Genomic DNA, 25,707 nt, shown 5'->3' with positions numbered 1-25,707 from the left:
GTGATAAACTGATACAGAAGAAGCTCCACATATGATGCTATGATTTGAGACTTTCCAACCTAATAATAGAAGAAGATCAATCATCAAAATATTTCTCAACGCAGCTACAGGATCATCAAAGTATTAGTCTCCGAGAATCATCTTCCCTGGAAAGTTGCACTACAGGCCTTGCCTAAACATTACCCAAAGGTTTTATGTCACAATTACTCACATTTCATTTACTGAAATCAAAACCTTTACCACCCCTCCCCCAGCTTCACGAAATTCGGCCCCAATCTAGATCTCCATGACTAATTACAAAGAAAAATATTTCTGATCTTCCTGTAAGCACAATCTTCCTTTCCAACCATCCGACCACTATTCTTCAATGGCCACAATGAAATCAACCCTTTCGTAGGTCCCTTGTACAACCACCCAACCACATGCTAAAGACAATTTCTTTTAAAAACTCATCCTAAATCATCACCTTACACCTTCACAATGAAAATCCAAACAACCCAACAGCAAATTCTTTGATGTACCCACAGTCCAACATGCTTTGCTTGGTAGGCCTTTTTTTCCCCCCACCTTTTGAACAGTTGCTTGGATCCAAAACAACTGTTCAAAAGGTGGGGGGGGGGGGGGGGGGGGGGGCGGGGGAAAAGGCCTAAACCAAACATAACTCAAAATCCTTTCCAGCTACATTTTCCACCAAGGATTTTTCTAAAAAACTCATTTTCTCCACTGCTGAGAAGAGTTGAGTTCAAAGCACAACACCATTTCTTTGCTCTATCAAAATGTCCTTTGAGACAGGGCCCACAATCATTACCAGAATTCAAAGAGAAGATATCTGTCCCATCCTCAAAACAAAATACCAGTTCCCCCTTGGAAACAAATCAACAAAACAACTTCCTACTTTATCCTACTACATTTAATGTATACTTATAGAAGAGGTGACAAATTCCTCCCCCTATGTGACCTTAATAAACATTGGTGATCATTTTAGCAGATATGCAAAGCCTTATAGAGCCTAACCTCGGGGTCCTCAACACATGTGCACCTTAAGAATATCATACGCACTCCAAATTTTTTTTTTTTTTTTATTTTTATTTTTTTTTTCCGATGAGTAAAGATTGTATAAAAAGCGTTCAAAAAAGGAACACATCCCTCAAAAGCTACACAAGGCCAAATTGGGCCTCTATATCCTCAAAGAGTCCAAAAAATCATTGGCATTCCAAATCTTGAATATGCACAAGAGTGGACAACTACATAGATACAATCACACACACATTCATACACAGAGAGAGAGAAGGGTACAATTATTTATGACCATTTCAAATAAGGCGATGGAATCCTACATAAATGCCCCAGGTCATTCACGCTGGGAGTATGGAACCTAGACTGCCATTTGACAAGGTTCACTTTGCTAGCATGTTGGCATAAACATCACGGTACAATTGCGTTTACGAGTATATATCATTTAAATATTAAACATGCTGTACAGTATTGTATGAGTTGTCACACGTGTACAGTTAATATTATATGAGTTGTCACCTACCCTTCATTACAATATATAGAATTACCACGTATAGGGTTTTCTTGTTCTCCACTCACCTACTCCCGTAACTTCTCCTATATAAACACCATTGTATTATTATATTACTTACTCAATAACATATACGTTTTCATATATTCTCTTTCTCTCTCTCTCTCTCAACATGGTATCAGAGCAAAAATCGATCCCTCTTTAAATTTTTTTTTTTTTAGTCTTATTCAGACTCCAATCTTGATTCCATCTCGACTTTCTCTCAATCTCTTCATGGCGATCTCTCCTCAGTGATCTCAGTTCTCGTCTCGGCAATCTCTCTCGGATCCCTCGGCTCTCTCCTCGATAATTTCTCTCAGGTTCATCTCGGCTAGATCTTTGGTTCTCTCGCTACTATATCTCATTTGTTCGGCAGCTCTTGTGATGGATACAAAGGAATCCCATCTTCTTGGGTTAATCACCAGCACCAAACTAGTAAAGCGTGAGCGTGCAAATCAACCCTCGTCCACCGCTACTATCGTTACTTCAGGTAATACGTGTCTCCATGCTTCATCTTCTACACCTTGGATCATTGATTCAGGGGCATCCGATCACATGACAGGTAACCCATATCTTCTTTCTGATATTTCTCATGTTTTCTCACCATCGATTGTTACTATAGCGAATGGTGCCAAATCACCTGTTCATGGAATTGGTACCTTCCGCACTTCGGGTCTCACTTTTTCATCAATTTTATATATCCCTCAATTGTCATTCAATTTATTGTCAGTTCACAAAATCATATCAAATTTAATTTGCTAAGTAACTTTTTCTCCTTCCTGTTGTGTCTTTCAAGATCTCAAGACGAAGAAGACGATTGGTGGGGGGCTTGAGAAGGATGGACTTTACTACTTCCAGCCAACTACTGCTCCAATAGCTCTACATTCCACCTCCTCTTCAGCTTACCAATGGCATTGCTGCCTTGGACATCCCTCTTTAAATAGTCTTCGAGCCTTGGTCCCTTCTTTAGTTGATTTTTTTCAGTTTAATTGTACTACTCGCGAACTTAGTAAACATCGTCGGGCTACTTTTAAGTCTCGTTTTGATAAAAGTTTAAAACCTTTTGAGTTAGTACATTCGGATGTTTGGGGACCAGCACATACTACTGTTTATTTGGTGCTCGTTATTTTGTGTCATTTATTGATGATTATTCACGTTTAACTTGGGTTTATATTCTTAAAGATAAATCTCAAGCATTCTCTGTTTTTCAATCCTTTTATGCTGAAATTCCAAAGCAGTTTGATGCAAAATTACTTGTTCCTGACAATGCCCTTGAATATAAACTTAATGTTTTTCAAAAGTTTCTTGAGTCGAGGGGCATTATCCATCAAACATCTTGTGTTGACACCCCTCAACAAAATGGAGTTGTTATACGGAAGAATGGCCCACTCCTAGCCATCGCTCGTGCCTTAATAATTCAAATGCATGTTCCAAAACATTTTTGGGCAGATGCAGTTCTGGTTGCTACTTATCTTTTAAACCGCATGCCTTCTAGGGTCCTTCAAGGAAAATCACCCTTCCAAATGACGTTTTCTGACAAAAATCCTTTTCTATTCCTCCAAAGGAGTTTAGGCGTGTCTGTTTTGTTCATAATCTAAGCTCGAGACGAGACAAACTTGATCCTCGTGCTCACAAATGTATTTTCTTACGTTATTCTCTAGCTCAAAAGGGATATAAATCTTACAGTCCAACTCTTTGTAAACAATTTGTGTGTGCAGATGTAACTTTCTATGAGGATGTTCCTTATTATTCTCAGGAAGGAAGTCGTCTAGAGGACTCTGTTCTTCAAGAGTCTGTTCTTCCAACACCAGTTTTTGATTCTGACATCCCACCAACTCTTCGTGTTTATGCTCGTCGCCGGAAAAGAGTAGTTAATCATGTTCCAACAACTAAAGTAGTAAACCCAGCCTTGCCACTTCCACTAGTCGCTTCAACGCCTAGAGATTCTTCCATCTCTCCGAACTCTGATCTTGATTAACCTATTGTTGTTCGGAAAGGTAAACAGTCTTGTACCAATCACCCTATCTCTAATTTTGTATCGTATAATAAATTGTCCTCCTCCTTTTAAAGCTTTTTCTTTGTCATTATCCTCTATTGCTCTTCCTAAGGCCTACAGGTAGGCACGTTCTCATCTAGGGTGGAGGAAAGCTATAGAAGAAGAAATAAACGCTTTAAAATTGAATCATACTTGGGACCTTGTTCCTTAGCCTACTGATACTCAGTTTGTTGGTTATCATTGGGTTTTTTCTGTTAAATAAAAGCCTGATGGTACTGTTGACCGTCTCAAAGGTCGACTTGTTGCTAAAGGCTACACTCAGACTTATGGCCTTGATTATACTGAGACGTTCTCTCCTGTGGCCAAACTGAATTCTGTTCGTGTGATAATCTCTCTTGCAACTAATCTAGACTGGCCACTTCATCAACTTCATGTTAAAAATGCCTTTCTGCACGGTGACCTTGATGAGGCAGTCTATATGACTTAAACCACCTGGGTTTGAGTATAAGGGGGAGTGTGTGCATCATCTCAAGAAGTCTATCCATGGCCTCAAACAGTCCCCTCGTGCATGGTTTGATAAGTTCAGTAAAGTAATGGTAGCTCATGGTATGACCAGAAGCCAAGCTGACCACTCTCTCTTTTTTAAGAAAACGAAACGTGGTATTGTGATTCTTGTGGTGTATGTAGATGATATTGTTATCACCGGCAGTAACAAAGATGGGATACAAGTAGGGGTGCACACGGTTCCGGTCGGAACCGGAACCGGAACCGTTCACGACGGTTCCTTGAAAATGGAACCGGAGCTGGAACCGTGTAGTATGGAACTGAACCGGAACCGAACCGTAGAACCGGTTTGGTTCCATGAGAACCGTTAACCATGAGTTGAGAGACAGCGGCTGAAGCTTGCGACCGAACTGGCTTGCAGACAGATCTAAAATATATGGGTTTTGAACTTCCGATTCTTGTAGATTTTGTAGTTTACAGTTGCAGAGAGAGAGGGCAAGTTTAGCAGTTGCAGAGAGAGAGAGGGGGGGGCAAGCTTGAGAGTTGAGAGACAGCGGCTGAAGCTTGCGAACCCGAACTGGAGCAGCAGCAACAATCTGAAATGATATGCCAATATGGGTTCTGAACTTTTGATTCTTGCAGAAGCCGAAAGCCTTCAACAAACTCAAAGAGCTGGCCCATCAGACGACCCATAGAATTTTAATTCACAAGTCTTTGTCCAGAAAGAATTTGATTTTATCAACCCAAGCGAAATTAAGCAACTATATATTTACTCCAGTTAATTAAACCTATGAAGCCACAAATAAGGAATGAAATAATACTCTTAACTAATAAAAGGCTTCAAGAATTAGATTTGTCTACCAAAATGGAAAAACTAAAGTAAAAAACCCTTAGACCAATTAACTAAATTATTAATTATTTGCAATGTGAAAAAGAATAATGACTTACACCAAGTAACAGCGTGTGTGACACACTTTGTATCCTTATTCCTTGTACACACACACACATTCTTGTAGATTTTGGTGTTTGCAGTTGCACACATAGAGAGAGAGAGAGAGAGAGAGAGAGAGGGAAGTTCAGATTTGGGAACGAAAATAGAAAAAGGGCAAGTTCAGAGTTGAGAGAATAGAGATGGAGGCGATTGGTTTAGACGGTTAGATGAGTTTTCACCCACGTGGCTGCTTGTAGGCTTTAGTTTAGAATAACTAATTAAATATATAATTATATATATACATATATACGGTTCCGGTTCTTACTGGTTCCCACGGGCTGGAACCGAAACCGGAACCGTACACCCACGGTTCCAAAATTAAGAACTGGGACCGGAACCGGAACCGGAACAGTGAGAACCGGAAAAACGGTTCCGGTTCTCACAGTTCCGGTTCCGGTTCCACAGTTTCGGTTCTTTTGTGCACCCCTAGATACAAGTTCTAATCCATCACTTGAGTTCTAGCTCCCTTACTAAGGATTTGGGTAAACTTCGGTATTTTCTAGGAATTGAGATGGCTCTGTCGAAGCAAAGCATTAGTCTTTCTCAGCGAAAGTATACTTTTGATCTCTTACAAAGCTACTGGATATCTTGGTTCGAAACCTGTAGCTACACCCATGGAGACTAATGTAAAACTTAAGGTGGATGATGGTGACCCACTCATAATCCAGAGATGTATCGAAGACTTGTAGGTAAACTTATTTACCTCATAGTCACTCGTCCAGACATCTGCATAATCTCCTATGTAGTCAGTGTTGTGAGCCAGTTCATGACCAGTCCTCGGGTACCTCACATGGAGGCAGTTTTACGCATTTTGAAGTATCTCAAGGGTGCTCCGGGACATGGTCTACTTTATCGATCTTCTAGACATCTTCGGATTGAGATTGGGCCGATTCTCCTTCTGATCGACGGTCCACCACGGGTTACTGCACCATCATATGAGGAAACCTAGTAACTTGGAGGAGTAAGAAACAGTCAGTTGTGGCTCGTTCCAGTGCTAAAGCAGAGTCTCGTGCCATGGCACACACTGCCTGTGAACTTACTTGGTTAAAAACTCTTTTACAGGAACTTGGGATTGTACCCAATTCCTCTCCATTGTGACAATCAGGCAGCTATTCATATTGCTAGCAATCCAGTCTACCATGACAGGACTAAACACATTGAAGTAGATTGCCATTTCATTCGATCTAAAGTTGACTCAAATGAGATTGTTACACCTTTTGTTTCTTCTTGTAGACAGCTGGCAGACGTCTTCACCACTAAGGCGCTTCCCAAGAACTCTATTGATTCCAAATATAGCAAGCTAGAGTTATTGACATTTACTCTCCGGCTTGAGGGGGAGTGTTGTACAATATTATATGAGTTGTCACATGTGTACAGTTAGAATTGTATGAGTTGTCACCTACCCCTCATTACCATATATAGAATTACCATATATAGGGTTTTCTTGTTCTCCACTAACCTACTCCCGTAGCTTCTCCTCTATAAACACCATTGTATTATTTAATTACTTACTCAATAACATATACGTTTTCATATATTCTCTCTCTCTCTCTCTCTCTCTCTCTCTCTCTCTCTCTCTCTCTCAACAGAACACAAATAGTATCTCTCCCTGAAGATAACATGGCGTCTCTCCCTCTTAGGTTGACCATGACAAAAATCACCACTTTTAAACACGTCAAGGGATAGGACCACATCGATTTGCCTCTTAATTTAACAAACAGTCCACCAAACCACAAGATGATCTCCTTATTTTTTGGATCACAAAGAAATCTTACTCTTCTTTTTCAAATTTGTTCATAATTTTTCTATACTTTCTGTATACATCCAATGTCTACTGGTTGTCTTTATTGGCTACTGATTCTGTACCTTCAAATAATTGTATATTAAGAATGGTACTAAAACTTGTTGAAGTAAAAAAAAAAATGTTGTCAATTTTATCTTTGAATCTATGTGGAAAGGTACAAAACAAAATTAATTTACAAATGAACAAAGTACAGCAACTGCATCTCACCATAATTTTGCAAGGACTTGATGCTCGTCTAAAGGTGCTTAGCAGAGAAAAACAGTAAACTACACATTGACCCATTTGACACTACCTAAGGTAAGACCTTACCTAAAATTCACCTTTCTTTGAGGCCAACAAACCTCAACAAGTCATTCCCTTTTGGCAAAAGGAGCTGTGTGTCATCTATCAAAAGGGCCATAAATTGGCACCAACTCCCTATCCTTTACCTTACTGATAAAGAGAGGATCCCACAACATCCATTCCCTGACCTTAAAATATAATCTTGCAGAAAAATGTCCTAGCACACTGAAACACAAGAAAGGCTGGGAAAATATCTATGCTAGAGACAACTCTAGCATTGTGCATCAAGTGACCAATACTATGAGGTGCTTCATTTCATTATGAACCCAATCTTCCTTGAGCTTCCATACCAACCACCTCTCTCCTCCAAAACCCACTCCATCTAATGCTAAAGCTACTACCATAAAGAGCCTGATAGAATACCTCAAGCTTCATTGATGGTTCCAATTTTTTCCAAGTGCCCTGGCATTAATAGCATTGAACAAAACTTTCCAAGGCTAAGGTCTCAACTAAGAAGCATGCCAGCTAAACTGTTGGAAATATTAACTGTGTTCATGAACATGTTCACATGGAGAGCTTGAAAAGCATTAACAGATGGAAGCCTTAGAAATTAATTTGATTCTGTTAACTATTCTAGCATGCATTAGAAAGATAAACTTTCTACAAATAAGTAGTAGCTTGCTTGTTTACGCATAGCATAAAGATTATTTCACAAATTTACTTATCATATGCAGCAAATACATCAATTATTTAGGCAAGTCGACTAACTCTTCTTCTGCATTCATACTATTCAAGCAAACAAAGACAGCTAGAACTGTCATCAAAATGACAACTGAAGATACTCAAATCATACTCCCTCTTGAAGAAAGAAAGAGTAAAAGGACCACAGAATTCTAAAGGGGGGAAAATATAAGATGCGAACCGGGAGTTGTAGAATTTCACAGAGCCTTGAAATGTCTGGTTTCAGGAGAAGATGAAGACTCTTCTGCGCATCACGCTCTGTTCTTCTTTCCTCTAACTCAACTATGTTAAGTTCCGGTGACAAGGAGATATTACTAGAGGAAAAAGGTGAAGAGGAAGCATAATTTGTATAAATTGTTCCAGTTACATGAGCAGTTGAGCTAGGCGAAGATTGAGATACGGCTGGATTTCCAGAAGCCCCTGCACAAATAAGAAAAACTATAAAATAAAAAAAAACTAAAGCACTAGTACCTAAAAACCACCCTTAGAAATTCATTAATTCCCCAACAGAAGTTCAAAATTCTCCAACAAAAGGTCAAATTCATCGAAACCATGGAAATTTACCATCCTTGTATGTTGCAACTTCAACTTTGTCCAATCCAGGCTTTACAGAGGAGGCTAGATCAACAATATCATTCCCCACCTTCTTGCGCTTCTTTCCAACTTCTCCAGTTTCAACCCCTCGCTTTCCTGGTGATTCAACAAAGTATTGCACTCTTTTCCTGTTTCTCTGTAGTGGTCCAGATAAATATTTCCACCGAGGATTCCTTCCCTCCAACAGCTTTGTCCAAAAAACATGAGGTTCTTCTCCATCTGCTAAGTTATTTTTTACCTCACCAAGCAATGAAATACTCCTACTGTAACCTCCCCCACTCTGTTGGACTTTTGAAATGATAGAATTGCTTATATCATTTTTTTCAGCATTCCAAGAAAGCAAAGCCAAGAACTCCTTGACTACATCTTGTAAAACTGATTGCTCAGACAAGACATTTGTCCCAGAGGCTGTGGTACTACCACCATGAAACTCATCCAATTTATTGAATAAATATGAGGCACCCCACATAAGCAGTGTGTGACTAGTAATCCGGCTTATGCTGTGCAAATTGTTATCTAGAGTCTCAGGCTTCGGAAAGATCAAAAGTTTTTCTTCCACAGTACAAGATGAATATAAACGGAAGATTTTTATCTGTTCAAACTGTGAATCAATTGATATTTTGTGTAGTGCTCTTAAATCATTCGCTGGGTTCCAGTCACTATCGAATATGACTATAGTATCCACTGACGACAGTTTGATGCTTCCATGGCAAGCACGGTTTTCTAATAAAAACACAAACCTCCCACTATCCTTGTCATTGAACTTGTTCAGAGCAGCTTGCTTCCTAGACTGGAGAATATCCTTTTCAATACGTTCATAAGAATCTGGCCCGAATCTTTGACGCAGAAAGTCATCCAATATATCTCCAATTGAATCCCTTCTAGAACCACCGATCGACTGTTGTACAGAATGTATAAATTAGAACATGACAACAACTAAGAAAACAAAATGCACTTTGCATATAAATGTGTGCGCGTGTGTGTGCGCGCGCGCGAGCAAGGAAAGGGAGAGAAAGAGAGTAGAAAAAACTTATCACATCTATTAAGGTAAAAGTTTCATGGCCAAAATCAAAAAATAAAAGCAATGACAACAAGATCAATAACATCATTTAAGAATTAGATGCCATGGAATAGCATATTTAATTGAAGATGACATGAAATCATTTTCTTGTTTGCAACAGAAAATACTAAGTATGCATTACAAAATGCAAACATATAATGACAAGTTTGACAGCACAGGACTTATTCAATGATATAAAATTGACAGTATGAACACAAACTTCATTAAATATTCTATTCATAAATTACCCCCACATCCTTTACCAATACTAGTAATATGCAAGCGAAATATTGCAGTATCGACAACAAATTCTTGGCATTGAAAGCACGTAATTTATTACTCATTTATATCTTTAAAAGCCTAAACTACCTATTCCTTACTAAAGAGTTTTCATATTATGCTCTCCTGGGTAAGAATCATAATGACTTCAATTTCGACTCTATTTATTAGTAGCATCCACATAAAACTATACTGGATCCTTCCTGAAACATAACCAAATATTGAACCATCATGACATGAACACATACCATTAGGAATGATTCATAATTAAGCCTAAACCAAAAATGGATTTTGATATAAAAATAAAAAATAAAATAAAAAAATGTGTGCATATGCGACTCCCATGAGATTTCCAATGCATTAGCATCACTGCAAAACAATTTCCAATGCATTCCCACAGTGAAAATTTCATATCCTGGAACCATGTGCTAAGAGTAGCTTCTCAATAGTACAAAACACTTGAGCCATTGGCCATTGTTGCTTCTGTTGTAAAGATATAATTGAACACAAGGAAAATGAGTAGTTTAAGAATTTGCTGTCACTAAAGCTTATGTAAGGCTTAAGAGATCATTTTGCAAATTCTGAAAGATGACATCAAAGTGCTGACTAAGAGGACATTGATAAAGGAAAAAAGAATAGTGAACAGTTCCTGAGGAAACATTGCAGGTTAAAATCAAAATCATTAAACATGTACCTGAAAAAGGATCACCACTCTCAATTGCAGATTTTTTATTTCAGAGAGTATTGCGTCAAGAAGTTCCAATTTGCCACTTGCTTTAATGCCCACATCCAAATACTCGACCTCAGGTAGACCTTTAGTTATCGTGCCTTGCAGTGAAGGGTCCACGGTGTAGGGGTGATCACAGCACTATAAGAAAAGGTAGGTAGGGGGGGAAGATGAGAATATATAGCCACATCAATGTCAAACAAAAATGAACAGTTCAAATTAAAAACTGACAGGTAACTTCAAACAATAAAAAATATTTATCTCTATCGCTTGTGTATTTACGGACTTGCAGGAGTTGTTATTATTTTCTCACATTAATAATAAAATCAGAACGTAATTAACACATCTGACGCATGGATACATAGTCATACCCGACACACGTACCTGAGTCCATGTAACAAAGATGTCCACAATAGATATGCTAAATGTTTAGAATAAGGCTAAATATATCTAATTAATTAAAACAATAAAGCAATGAACTTGCGTGTACACCTCAGAGGAGAAAAGGATGATGTTTTGCACCTACGAGGACTTAGAGTCATGTGTTGGCAATTTCCCACGAGACAGGCAGCAGAGATGGTTTTGGAGTACGGAAGAAGGGAGTTGGGTGATGCCTTTCTCATGCTTGACAACTGGGGGTACAGAGCGGGATGTACTGGTTTGTTGAAGGAGGGTATCTGCCAGATTTTGGTTTACGGACTTCCCTTGCATCTCTGGTGCAACTGTTTGGCAGAACCCATTGGTGAGAAGTGCGGGGGTTTCGTTGGGATAGAGAAGGATGAGAGGATCAACACAAAGAAGTTTGATGTTGTGCTCAAAGATGGTGGATCTGTTCCAGATTTTGTGATCATGGAGGATGAATGGATTGCTTTCAGGGTTTCGCTTTCAGTAATTGCTCTTCCGACAATGGAGGCAACGGTGGCGTGGGCTACTCATAAGGCTTACGTTCCGTGTCCTGAGGCTGGGATGGGAAGAACGAAGACGGAGGCTGCGGTGGTGGATCAATCAGAGAAAGATGATCGGAATGAGTCTCTGCAAGTGCTAGTTGTGGAAGGTAAGGAACGAATGGTGGTCCACGCGAAGGATATGCGCGTGAGGAAGGATTAGCATGATTGACGTGTTAGCACGACACTTAATGGACATAAGATAAGATCTCCAGCTGGCGGAACGCGTGTAGAAGACCGTGTGGTGAGGAGCTCTTGGTCATGTGATATGCAACACAATTTCAAATTCTCTGGACTGGGCCGTGGACCTGTGGATAAGGAGGACTTTGGGCCTGGTTTTCGTGGGCCATTTTTCAATATGAGGGGCCATGTACAGCAGAACTGGGCGGCCACCAATTGCTCACCCATTGGGCCTTTCCTCCAAGGGCCCTAAGGCTGGGCCCAACACTTGTGGACCATTTTCAACGGAGACAGCAAACAGGGTGTGGATACCTGTTCTGGGCTGGGTTGGACTAACACGAACAGATTTGGGCTGCTCCAATTTTCTAATAAAGATTCAGAATGTAATGATGGGTTGGATCACACGGGGGGAGGGCAGACTTGGCCCATTTATAAAGGACTGCAATCCAAGTCAGGTTAAGAAGATCCACGACCCGTCTGCAGTTAATCAGAAAGCTGATGCACATTGTCGTCGTCCCTGATCCATTCACTGTATATGGTCGCGAGTGGAAATGGCGTGCGAAAGGGGTTGTTGTTGATGGTTCCGATGCAGGTAGGTTTTCTTTCTCTCATTCTGCTCCATCTTTTTCTTGTGGGGGACCATCTTCTGCAATTGAAAATCAGAGTCGAAGGGAGGAGGGTCCGCCTTCTACTTTCCGACCTGCTGGGAGATCTGAACTGAGCTCACCAACTGTTAATGATGGGTGTAATGAGAAGACCATTGTTTGTGTTGGAAGGGACATTCGCATCACCCTTAATTATGATTCAGCAGCGTTGTTGTTGTTGCAAAAGTTGAGAAAACACAGATTGCAGGTAGACGAGCAGGTGTGTATTGACATGGATTCTCAGGTTAACAAACCGGTGGGGAGCAGGAGCAGCTTCATTGACTGGTTGTCTTGTGACAATTCTGCGCTGCGGGCTGGGGTGAAGGCAATGTGAGGATGGAGCAGCAGGACTGACCTGTTGATGCCTTGACATGGGATGGGGCAGACGGAAGGAAGAACAGGCTTTGATGATCCACAAGGAGACGGTGGAGGGGAGAGACGTGGGGTTGAGGAAGGAACCAAAAAGGGGTAGAAGAAGATCTAGAAAGAGTTCTTATTCATGGAAAGGGGAGAGGAAGGTAAGGAATCTCATTTGCTATGTCAATCATGAGGGAGAGGAGTAGAAGGAGGAGTAAAGGGGAGGGGAGCGCCATTGTTTCCTTGTGAAGTTCCGACTCATTTCTTGGAATGTCCGTGGTCTCAATGACCTGGATAAAGGGAAGGGTGAAGGTAGCGGTGAGGAAGTGGGGGGCACATGTGATTTGTTTGCAGGAGACGAAGATTGCCTCAATATCAGATAGGGTGTGAAGAGCCTTTGGGGAGGGAGATTTGTTAAATGGGAAGCCTTGGAGGCTGTTGGGACTTCGGGGCAGTATCCTTGTCATGTGGGATAGGAGATGGGTGTCAAGGGTGGATGTTTGGAGGGGGGAGATTCTCTATTTCTTGTGCTTTTGTTATGGAGTAGGATGGCTTTAGGTGAGCTTTCTTCGTGTGTATGGCCTGGCGGAGGATGGGGAGAGACACACTCTATGGCACGAGCTCGGTGTTGTGAGGGCACTATGGACCCTTCCTTGGTGTGTTGGTGGGGACTTTAATGTGGTGCGATCCCCGTCGTAGCGGTCTTCAGGAAGAAGATGGTCTTCAACTATGGAGTAGTTCTCGGACTTCATTGACAGCCATCACCTTATTGATTTGCCGATGGAGGGTGCATGTTTCACTTGGTCCAGTGGCAAGAAGGATGGTACTCTTTCTCGGCTGGATAGATTCTTGGTTTCTAGGGATTGGGAGGAGCGGTTTTCGGATGTGGTACAAGCAGCTTTACCCAGATCGGCGTTGGATCATATTCCGCTGGCCTTGGATTGTGGTGGGTTGAGCTCCTCGTGCACTCCCTTTTGTTTTGAAAACATGTGGCTTAGGGCGAAGGACTTAAAGGGGAAAGTTCGTTCTTGGTGGGAGGGGGCTACAGTGGTCAGCACTTCGAGTTTTATTTTGGCCGGAAAGCTTTGGTTCTTGAAGGCTAAGATTAAAAGGTGGAATAAGGAGGTGTTTGGGAATTTGGAGTGGAGGAAGAATAGGGCCCTTGCAGAGTTCATTAAGTGGGAAGGTTTGGGTGGTATTGTTAAGGCTCAAAGGAGTCAGAGGACAGAGTGTCAGGCGGAGTTTTCTTGTTGAGATTGCTACTTTGGAGGAGATCTCGTGGCATCAGAAGTCACGGGTGTTATGGCTCAAAGAGGGTGACTGAAATACAAAATTCTTTCATAGGTTGGCCAATGCTCACAGGAGGGGTAATCATATTGGGCGGATTCGTGTTGATGGTGTGGATCTATGTAGGGAGGAGGATGTGTGCAGGGGGATTGTCTCGTGAGACATACAGTTGGAGACCTAGACTTGGTGGTCTGCATTTTAACTCAATTTCAGAGTTGGACAGGGACGGCCTAGAGGTTCCCTTCTCCGGAGAGGAAGTGTTGAAGGGGCTAAAGAGATGTAATGGTGACAAAGCCCTGGTTTCACTATGAAGTTACTGTTGGAGAGCTGGGAGGTGGTCAGGGGTGGGGTGAGGTGATGCAGACGTCCCAGGAGTTTGATTCTTATAGGTGGTTCGAGAAATCTTTGAATGTTGCTTTTTTTTTTTTTAGTTTTCCTAAATGCTGCAAATTTCATAGATAAAACAATATCGTATAATGGAGACAATGAGGGCATACCCTCACTACAAGAAAATCATAATCCTAACAAATAGTTAAGAAAATTCAAGGACAAACCCCTAAAAAATGAACATAGACACAGATAGCCAAAGAATGTCTTGCAGGCCTACATCCAAAACATCTAAGAATTCCCACAAAATACTCTTAACTAAGCTGACAGGATCTCTAAGTTTCGAGTTATGGTATCTCTCATTTCTCTCCCCCCCAAAGAAAGTATAGTGTCGCAGTGAATAAGAGCTTGAGCAACTTATGTTTGCAGCTTTTTGATTTAAACTTCAGCAAAAAGAACATTGCCAATTCTTGAATTGAAGCACATCTTTGAACATTAACCTTGCAAATATCTGATAATCCAGCCCAAACCTGCCTTGAGTAGTCACATCAGCAGACAATATGATCAAGAGTCTCTTCACCTTTCAAACATAATACACACCTTGATGCCAAGGAAATTCCTCTATTCTGTAAATATGAACTTGTAACCACAACATTCTGCAATACCAGAGTTGCATGAATCGACCTTCTAGGCCTACCACCATTCCAGCATAAGGTATACCAGAAAACCTCTTGCCTCTTCATTCTGGAAGCTTCCCAAGCAGCCTTGAAGGTGAATCCAAAAGTTTGCCACAACAGCTGGTCATTGCCTCCATATATTTTATACTTAAGAAACAAATGAAGTACCTCTGGGTTACAGTCTTCAAAGTTAGAAGTGTTCCATTGCTGGTTTTCAATAAACTCACTTAAGGTCACCAACCTGTTTCTGCAGAGATTCCTCAAAGTGCTATACTGAAACCTGTCAGTCAAGAAGCTACCATCACTCCAAGGATCCAGAAACATCATTACTTCCATGCCATTGCCAATCCTGTACCTCCAATCCAGCTTGATTATATCTCTGACAAAAACAATGCTCTTCCAGATTGGAGAGCAAGAATCTTTAGTCACCACATGCCAGTATGAAGCAGTCTTTAAGTAAGTATTCTTAAAGCAAGCTACCCACATTCTAACTTTTGAAAGGAGAAAGTCCCAAGCTAGGACACATTTGGCAGCCTTATCAACATCACCAACTCTCCTCAGGCCAAAACCTCCCTCCTGCTTAGGTGCAGCAAGCTTCTCCAATTCAAACCATGAATTTTGTGACTACTCTCATCGTGACCCCAAATAAAGTTTCTCATTCTCTTCTCTATAAGATTAACAGCACCTGCAGGGATAGAGTACACTGATGTCCAATAGTGTACCATGGATAGAACCACAGATCTAACCAGCTCCACCCTTCCTGGCATTGAGAGATTCAACCCTTTCCATCTTGTTGTGGATGCAATGACCGTGTCAATGAGTTTAGCACAGCCAGCCCTCTTCAAGCATTTATCTGAAATTGGTAAGCCAAGATAAATAAATGGGAGTGATCCCAGTCTACAATCCAATGCCCCAAAGATAGTAGATTGCCCCCTAACAGACCTGGTGAAAAATACTTCTGACTTCTTTTTTTGCTTACAGAGAAGCCAGAAACATCTCCAAAATGTTTCATAATCCTCTTAAGGGACATAGTCATCAGCAAAAAATTGGTGAGTCATAGGAATGCCACCCCTTCGAGCAGCTTCAGCTATCACCATTGATCCGTTATTCACCTTATCTGCAATAACCCCTGAGAAATACTATGTGACAAGTGTAAAAAGAAGAGGAGATAGAGGACAGATCTGCCTTAGACTTTTACCATACTGAAAAAAACCATAGGGGCTTCCATTGACCAATACAGAAAACCAGACTGTAGTTATGTATTGCTTCACCCAACCAATCCAAGTACTCCCAAACCCAAATAGCTGCACTAAGTGAATCAGAAAAGACTACTGGACAGAGTCATATGCCTTTCTCAAATCAATTTTCCAAGCTAAAGTAGGTTTTGTATTCTTTGCACCAAAGCTTCTCATTAACTCATGAGCAATAATTAAATTATTCTGAATGTTGCTTTTATTGCTCTTATCCCCAAGAAAGGTGGAGCCATTGATGTGAAGGATTTTAGACCTATTAGCTTGGTGGGGTGTTTATACAAGCTGATGGCTAAAGTCCTTGCTTCAAGGTTGAGGGATGTGTTGGATGGAGTTATTTCAGAATCTCAAAATGCTTTCATTGGTGGTCAGCAGATCCTGGATTCAACCCTCATTGCCAGTGAGTGTGTGGATTCTAGCTTGAGTAGTGGTATTCCGGGAGTTCTTTGTTATCTTGATAATGAGAAAGCTTATGATCATGTTAGTTGGAGTTTTCTGCTTTATATGTTGGAGAGGCTAGGGCTTTGGGGAGAGATGGAAGAGGTGGATCGAGTTCTGCATTTCATCAGTGAGATTCTTGGTGCTAGTGAACGGGGATCCGTCTGGCTTCTTTGGCAGCTCGTGGGGTTTGAGACAGGGGGATCCTCTTTCTCCTTTTTTGTTTATCATTGTTATGGAGGATTTTAGCAAATTTATGAGAAGGGCTGTGGATCTGGGATTCATTAGGGGCTTCAGGGTGGGCAGAGACTTGGATCATTACATTGAGATTTACCATTTGTTATTTGCAAATGATACTTTGGTCTTCTATGATGCAGATGTGTCCCAAATGGGATATTTGAGATGTGTTTTGGTTTGCTTTCAGGTTGTATCGGGTCTAAAAGTGAATGTGGGGAAGAGTTCTTTAGTCCCTGTGGGGGAGGTGCATAACATTGCCGAGCTTGCAGCGGTGCTTGGGTGTGGGATCTCCTCTTTCCCTATTTCTTATTTGGGATTGCCTTTAGGTTCTCCGTCGAGAAGGGTGGGGGGTTGGGACCCTGTGGTTGAGAGGATTGAGAACAGGCTTGTTGGGTGGAAGAAGCAGTACCTTTCGAAGGGAAGGTCACCCTTATGAAGAGTGCATTGGCGAGTCTTCCCACATACTCTCTCTCTCTTTTTCAGATCCCAACCATCATGGTTGAAAGGGTTGAAAGGCTTCAACAAAATTTCCTTTGGGGTGGGTTGGGGGATGAGTTTAAGTACCATCTTTTTTTTTTTTAATAAGTAAATATATATTAACAAAGACGCTCAAAGGAAAGCGAACCCTTAACAAAGCAAACGAAAGACGCAAAAAGCGCCATTACAACGATAAGTTGTCATCCAAATCCAACAAACTGTCCACAGATGGACAATTTCTCCCATTAACCCAAGAAAAAAGTGAATGCAAAACATACGACTTAATAACCCACGTCGGCGCCTCCTTTCCCTCGAAAGATCTCCTGTTCCACTCTAGCCACAGCCCCCACCAAACACAAAGAGGTGCAACCCTCCAAGCTTTCCTAACCCGACTACCCATTGGTCTCCCTCTCCAAGCCTCTAACATGTCCACCGACACCACCCACTCAACCCCAAACACATTCAGAACCATACTCCAAACATCCGCTGCCACTTTACAATGCAACGAGAGATGGTTAACCGATTCGCCCGTCATCTTACACATGCAACACCAATTAACTGTTACTCGGCCTCTCGTTGAAAGGGTTGAAAGGCTTCAACAAAATTTCCTTTGGGGTGGGTTGGGGGATGAGTTTAAGTACCATCTTTTTTTTTTTTAATAAGTAAATATATATTAACAAAGACGCTCAAAGGAAAGCGAACCCTTAACAAAGCAAACGAAAGACGCAAAAAGCGCCATTACAACGATAAGTTGTCATCAAAACCCAACAAACTGTCCACAGATGGACAATTTCTCCCATTAACCCAAGAAAAAAGTGAATGCAAAACATACGACTTAATAACCCACGTCGGCGCCTCCTTTCCCTCGAAAGATCTCCTGTTCCACTCTAGCCACAGCCCCCACCAAACACAAAGAGGTGCAACCCTCCAAGCTTTCCTAACCCGACTACCCATTGGTCTCCCTCTCCAAGCCTCTAACATGTCCACCGACACCACCCACTCAACCCCAAACACATTCAGAACCATACTCCAAACATCCGCTGCCACTTTACAATGCAACGAGAGATGGTTAACCGATTCGCCCGTCATCTTACACATGCAACACCAATTAACTGTTACTCGGCCTCTTGTTCTAAGATTATCGATAGTAAGAATGCTGCCAAGTACCGCTGTCTATGTGAAAAATGCCACCTTCAATGGAGCTGACGTCCTCTATACCGCCTTCCAAGGGAACCCATGGATCCGTAAGACTTTGGTAAAACAACCTGATCTCAAACACCCCTCTAGAACCCCCCATCTTCACCATCTCATCCCTTCCTTCCCCCTCCACCCCTTGACTATATATTAATCCCATTAAATCTGTAAATTCCAGCAGCTCCCAATCATTGAAGTTTCTATGAAAGCACACATCCCAACTAGCTCTCCCATTCTCTAACCAAAAATAATCTGCAACCACAGCAAACTTATCCTCAACCATCTTGAAAAGCCAAGGGAACCTACGAGCCAGCACCACATCCCCACACCATACATCTTTCCAAAACCTCACATGCTGCCCATTCCTAACTCTAAACTGTATCCGCTTAGAAAACTCATCCCAACCCCGCCTAATTCCTTTCCAAGAACCCATACCTGCTGAAAAAGACACATCTCTAGACATCCAACATCCCTCCTCTTCCCCAAAACGACAGGCAATAATACGCCTCCAAAGCACAGACTGTTCACACCCAAATCTCTATAACCATTTCCCTAACAAAACTTCATTAAACATATCCAACCTTCGAATTCCCAACCCTCCTCTTTTCATAGGGGTGCAAACTTTCTCCCATTTCACCAGATGGTACTTAAACTCCTCCCCTAAACCCCCCCACAGAAAGTTCCCCTGAATCTTGTTCAGCCTACTAACCACTGTTCTCGGAATCGGAAACAGAGACATGAAATATGTAGGAAGATTAGAGAGAGTACTTTTCAACAATGTGAGTTTACCCCCTCTCAACAAGAATTGCTTCTTCCACCCGGATAAACTCTTTTGGAACCTTTCCACCACCGGATCCCGAACGGCAATTCTCCTTGTAGACGATCCCAAGGACAACCCAAGATACGAAAACAGAAAAGACTCCACTCCGCACCCCAAAATAGCTGCCAAATCGTGAATATTTCCCACCTCCCCCACTGGAACAATCACACTCTTGCCAATATTAATTTTCAACCCCGAAACAACTTGAAATAGGCCAAAACACACCTCAAATGACTCAACTGATTCACACTCGCATCATTTAAGTACCATCTTGTTCGTTGGGAGCAGGTTTGCATGCCCATTCAGCTAGGTGGTTTGGGTATTAGGAAGGTGATCCCTTTTAAGTTTTAATAGGGTTCTCCTAAGGAAGTGGCTTTGGAGATTTAGAGGGGATCGACATCGGTTATGGAGGAGGGTCATCTTTTGCCATTTTGGGGAGGAAAGAGGTGGGTTGTGCTCCCATGCGGTTAGATCTCCTGGTGGCATTGGGTTTGGCAGGTTATTCAGAAGGGCTGGGATGAATTATCAAAACACGTTTGGAAGGACTTTTGGTGTATCGATCGTCCGTCGTTAGCTGTTCGTTTACTAGGCTTTTCAGGAATGTCGTGGACAAACATGCTTAGGCAGCTGACTGTTATCGGCTCGATAGCGGAAGGATTACTTGGGATGTGAGTTTTCAGCGACATTTTCATGATTAGGAATTTGACAATGTTTAACTTTCTTGATTTGCTGTATAGACAGACGTTGGATGGTGGATGCCCGGATTCCCTTTATTGGGGCCATCTACTCGGGAGATTCGAGGTTCGATCCTTTTCAGTTGCCTCTCAGGTTTCTCAGGGGCAGATTTCCCTTGGAAGATAGTTTGGTGTTCGAAGGCTCCCCTCAAAGTGGCATTTTTTGTTTGGACTGCAGTTTGGGGCAAGATTCTGACACTTGATAACCTCAGAAGGATAGGTTACAGTTAATTGGTGCAGCATGTGCAAAAAGGATGGTGAAGCGGTGGATTTCTTGTTGTTGCATTGCCTTGTGGCTCATAACTAGTGGAGTTTGATTTTCAGCTTGTTTGGTGTGCAGTGGGTTATGCCCCGGACGGCGAGAGGTTTGATTGACTCTTGGAGAGGGTATAGGGTGGGTTCACACGCTCGCCTCTTTTGGAGGGTAGCTCCCCTATGTATTTGGTGGTGCATTTAGAAGGAGAGGAATAGCAGATCTTTTGATGGGGAGGAGTCTCCCATAAGAACTTCAAAATTCTGCATTATTAGCTTCATTTTTTTGTTGGGGTATGGGCAGATATTGTACATCTATAGAGAAGATCGTTGACTTTTTGGCCTCTTTGGGTCCTTGGGATCCCTCTTTAGGCTTTGGCTTCGGCCTCTATGCATTCTTGGGACGCGTTCCCCTTTTGAACGCTTTCTATACTACTTTACTTATAAAAAAAAAAGGTTAAAGGTAAATGAGATGTCTACAAAAATCTCTCAAGACTTAATCACATATCTAGGTTAAAGGTAAATGAGAACATAGGTGCCATCTTTGATATTGAGCGCAAGGTTTCACCTAGAGGTTCTGTATTACAGGCCAATCCTCCTCCACTAGTACCAATAGGTGGAATAGAGAACAGCTCAAAATTTGTTTTAATCTTGTTTATAAAAATTGGGGTTTTTAATAAAATGATTTTCAAAACAAAGATTTTACAATACAGTGAGTATTGATCGAATGGTCGATCAATTGAGAGTTTACAAGAATTTATTGAAAAATAATAGAAATAAATAAATCAGTAAGCTTCAATAGAAGGCTCGATCGGTCTCCTATAGTGGTTATAAATATGGGGTTATAGTCCGTCTAGGTTATCTATCATAGGAAAATTTTCAACTCTTTAAATATTATGGAGAGAATTTATATTTTTAGAGGGAGATTTGAGAATCAATCTAGAGTTCTTCATAGATATACCAGACTATATGTCATTGAGAGAATCAAAGCAAGGACCTGAATTGAAACTATCAGACAAAACATCAATCAGGTGGTTCGTAAAGAACAAATTGATCCAACATTACTTGTCATAGGGATCAGAAGTCCAATCATTTTATGTATAAAACAAAAAACAAAAAACAAAAGAGATCAAAAGTCCATGGAGAAGAAGATTGCATGAGGAGCGAGTCTGTCGATGGTTCAGTGGCAAGAGGATCTGGAATTGATCTTGCTTAAGTTTCAGTCAGGATGGACAAAGGGATTCTTGGATTGTCTAGTAACTTAGTTGTAACGACTTTCTCATAGTGATTTATTTATCTTCCAAGACCAAGTCTCATGGTTTTTACCTTTCTAGGGTTCTCCAAGCAAAAATTGTTGTCTCTGCTTTATTTCATTTATTGCTTTTATATGTTTATGTGATTACTTTGAGATAAGTGATTAACCAATCAACTGAATTTTAAATAAAAATTAATGGTAATTTAAACACCCACTCTAGATCCAGAATTTTAAATAAGGACTAATGGTAATATGAACACCCCCTCTAGATCTAATTAACTGCATGTACTCTAACGTATTGGAGCCTTGGGGATCCAATACTAAGAAGCACGGACACTCCAAAATGGGCAAAGAATCCGTGTCCGACACGTGTCGGACACGGACACGCGTCGGACACGCCCCGACACGTGTCGGACACGCCAAAAAACGTGTCTGGAATTTTTTTATTTTTTTTTATTTTCGGACACGGCTTGGACACGGCTCGGACACGGCACAGACACGGCTCGGACAGCTCGGACACGGCTCGGACAGCTCGGACACGGCTCGGACACACTTTTCTGGATTTTTTTTTTTTTTTTTTAAATTTTTAATGCTGATATGTTAATTTTTTTTTTTTTTTTTTAAATTTTTAATGCTGATATGTTCTATTTTTTGTTTGTACTACCCTAAAGACGATGATATATATATATACTAACCTAAAGATGCCACAATTCGCCGTGTCCGTGTCCTAAAGATGCTGATATATATATATACTAACATATCAGTGATATATATATATATTCCAACCTAAACATATCAGTGTTTTTTTTTTAAATTATTAATGCTGATATATATATATATATACTATTTGCCATGTCCGTGTCCTAATTTTTTTGGATTTGCCGTGTCGCTGTGTCCGTGTCGTGTCGTATCCGTGTCCCGTATCCGTGTCCGTGCTTCTTAGATCCAATACTTCGCAGCACCAAATGTGCATGTGGACATACATGCAGAGGAAGAACTGAAATGTTTGACTTAACACAGCATATAGATAGAATAACACAAGCAATTCTGGAAGTACATAAGAACAAACCTTATGCATTGAGATAAGAATATCACGCAAAGCCCCTACAGAGGCATTCTTTGAACGAAGAGAGAAAGAGTTTGAAAGTAGAGTAGCACAGTACTGCTCAAGTTGCACATTGGATATCCGAACAGGAAGCCAATACTCTACAAATCTAGAAGAGTCTGACTTGCAGCGGTACGCAACAAAATCTGACAACTTCTGCTTCAATTTAGCAAGATTATCATTGGAGTTGGTTTCCGATCCATCACAGGAATCCAAGTCACCAAGAGAATCAAGTAGTGACAACAGATTAAGGTGCTCAGCTATGGTATCCTGCAAATCCAGTAGGATTGTTAAGGCCAATCTTTGTTAATTAAAATAAACAAAGTGCAAGAGGAAATTTACCCTTATTTGACCATTGAGAAGGAGAAATCTAACATCAGTGGTTAGCATCTTAATTTTTTCAAAATGGGTTGAGATTCTAGAGCTTTGACACTCATCGACTATGATTGCCTCCCATCTTATGCATTCCAACATATCTAAATCCTGCAGAATAATATGTAAGACGTTAACTAGATGTCCATGGCAAGTGAACATAAACAACCTCGAAATGTGTCAGTTAAAATTCTTTCCTCATGAAAAAATTCAGAGAAAACAATCTGCACTACTCAACATGTTCTCCGAAAAATTAAGTAAAGTCCTTCGAACTCAGATTAACCAATGGGACTCGACCAGGGAATAACTTGTCAATCAACAAGAATTCTATAGCTAAAAAATCTCACATTAAAGATGTACCTCAACAACAGCTTCTGGAGGGGATAAAAGTACTTCAGACATTATGGACCCTCCTTCCTCATAAAACTCAAGTGTCCTGATACGTCTTCGCCTATCTTTATCTCCACTGTAAATTACGACATCAATGGATGGCGCCAAACGCAAGAACCCAGCTACCCACTGGGAAAGAACACTAGAAGGTGAAATGATGAGGAAAGGCAGACAAACTTCAGGCAACAAAGACAGAATAAATATGATCAGCGTCATTACTCGCTCCTGCAAACATAGGTTGTATAAATTAGTTTAGTGTGTCATAAATAAGCAACTACACCTTAAACTATGAGATAAAGATCAGATCAAAGCGACGATGTTCATCAACATGTAAAAATTTTGATGATGTCCATAAGAGGCTCAAGGAAGAGCAAATTCAAAGGAAGCAGACTATGAGCAATTAGTTTGATTTCAAGCAAGGAAACACTTAGAACTTTGCATACTTGAGTTTTTACTCACAATTAGTCTTATTTTGTCCTGTCTTTAATAAGTGGTTCGTTCACTCAATTTCATATATGTTTTATATCCGGAACTCAAATGGTATAGAGTGATTCTATCATGAGTCTATTTAGGAAATCATAGCCTGGTTCTTCAAATACAAACCCTAGTTGGTTTATTTGAGTTGCACAATTCAAAGTTTCCAAGTTTCTCATTTTGCATTCATAGTCTTACCAAGAATGGGAAACAGAGATTATTTAGTAATTTTTTTGAAGCTTTTGATGCTATGTTGGAATTGTGTAAGGAACCCTGACTCTAGGTGTTTCTTCTTCTTTACTTTTTTCACTTAACAAGCCTTCAAAACCAATGACCAGAGCTTGTTAATCTGTATTGCACGCTTGAAATCATATCTCCTCTGTGTCATATTGCATCTCCCTTCTAAGAACACAAACTGCTTTAAAGAAGTGGCATTTAATGTGTTGGAGAATAATTATATGAGTGATTTAAGCTATACTAGGGCATCAAGTTGTTGCCAAATTTGTATTTGAGTTTCTATGTAATTCCTTTATATAAAATACTTTTAGAGCAAGAAATTTCACTAGCTACAAGTCTTCTTCCCCAATTCACCTATAAATAGAGGTGGTTATTGTAAACAAAATCAAGAGAAAATGGAATAAAAGAGATCTAGCCCTTGGGCTTTGTGTGTCGTGGATGTAAGCCGTAGTGGCTGAACCACATTATATTTGTGTGTTCTTCATGTTTTACTTTCTCTTTCAACTTTTATTTTTCTTCCAACATAATGCAATCACATAAAGTGGGAAAGACAAAAATTCCAAATTCTTCCTTCTAAAACTTGAGGCTCACGATATTATTCTGTGCAGTACACTGACCTCTCAAATACGAAAATTCATGGGATATAAAAAAATAGAAAGAGAATATGTACTATGCCATGACACAGGGAAAATTTGTTAAGCCCATGCAAATACTTCTTTAAAAATTCAAAGCTAAACTCTAAAACCACAAAAGCATCAAAGTTACAGTTCATGTAGATTGTTAATGGCCACAGAAAATCCCCAAAACCTTATCTTTCCCTGGCTGTCTTTTTTTTTTTTCTTTTATTGGCAATAAGAATCAAAACCCAACCCCCTTGCTGCGCTTTTTAAATTGCCTTGAATACCTTAGGTCTCTTGCTAGAAGATTGCTCTCATCTGTTAAATTTGGATGTGGAAATAAGAAATGCAAATAGGAAAAGGGAAGAGAAAAAGATGGAGAACACAGGCATGTATATGGTTCGGCACTAAGGCCTACATCCTTGGACAAAGTGCCACTAAGGGCTACATTTCTATTATTCAGATTTATTTTGGTAGAGTACAAAGAGCCTATATATAGGCACGGTAAAGATAAGAAAATATGGAAGGTGTACAATAGTCAAAGGAGGCACCGTAATTGGTGGAGGATTTTGCTCCACCATTATATAAAAATATTTATAGTAGGAAGGAAATTACCTGATCATCATGATTAGTGGAAAATTTTGCTCCACAATTATATAGAAATATTTATATATTTCAACAATCCCCCTAAAGTAGGAGTATGAATATCATGAATGCCCAACTTGCTAAAGAAACGCCTCCAAAGATGATGAGAAGGTGTCCGGAACAAAGCCAGGTAATTGACCAGATCTTGCTGGTGAAAATGACCAGATCTTACTGGGAAAAATAAACTGGAACTCACCGGGAAAAATGGCCGGAACTAAGCCGGGAAAAGGCCGGAACAACACCGGGAAAAGA

The 25,707-nt window shown here is 40.7% G+C and overlaps 1 protein-coding gene across 8 annotated transcripts in view; it reads right to left on the bottom strand.

Moving 5' to 3' along the window:
- The window catches only part of LOC132306187 (helicase protein MOM1-like), a 99,890-nt gene that overhangs the window by 29,125 nt on the left and 45,058 nt on the right, over nucleotides 1-25,707 (bottom strand). For 7 of the 8 annotated variants that reach the window (XM_059803483.1, XM_059803477.1, XM_059803481.1 and 4 more), the window contains 6 exons: nucleotides 23,453-23,707; nucleotides 23,063-23,203; nucleotides 22,685-22,990; nucleotides 10,510-10,683; nucleotides 8,447-9,374; nucleotides 8,064-8,302 (listed from right to left, as the gene is read on the bottom strand). In XM_059803483.1, the coding sequence (XP_059659466.1) occupies nucleotides 8,064-8,302; nucleotides 8,447-9,374; nucleotides 10,510-10,683; nucleotides 22,685-22,990; nucleotides 23,063-23,203; nucleotides 23,453-23,707 (2,043 nt within the window). The remainder of the gene's footprint in view (nucleotides 1-8,063; nucleotides 8,303-8,446; nucleotides 9,375-10,509; nucleotides 10,684-22,684; nucleotides 22,991-23,062; nucleotides 23,204-23,452; nucleotides 23,708-25,707) is intronic. The other variant, XM_059803485.1, reaches the window with a different exon arrangement.

This window comes from Cornus florida, unplaced genomic scaffold (genome assembly GCF_030987335.1).
Source record: "Cornus florida cultivar Cherokee Brave unplaced genomic scaffold, ASM3098733v1 CherokeeBrave_3.0.0_Hap2_Chr05, whole genome shotgun sequence".
Taxonomy (NCBI): domain Eukaryota; kingdom Viridiplantae; phylum Streptophyta; class Magnoliopsida; order Cornales; family Cornaceae; genus Cornus; species Cornus florida.
Note: the sequence above shows the minus strand (reverse complement) of the source record. Positions and strands in the feature narration are given on the sequence as shown.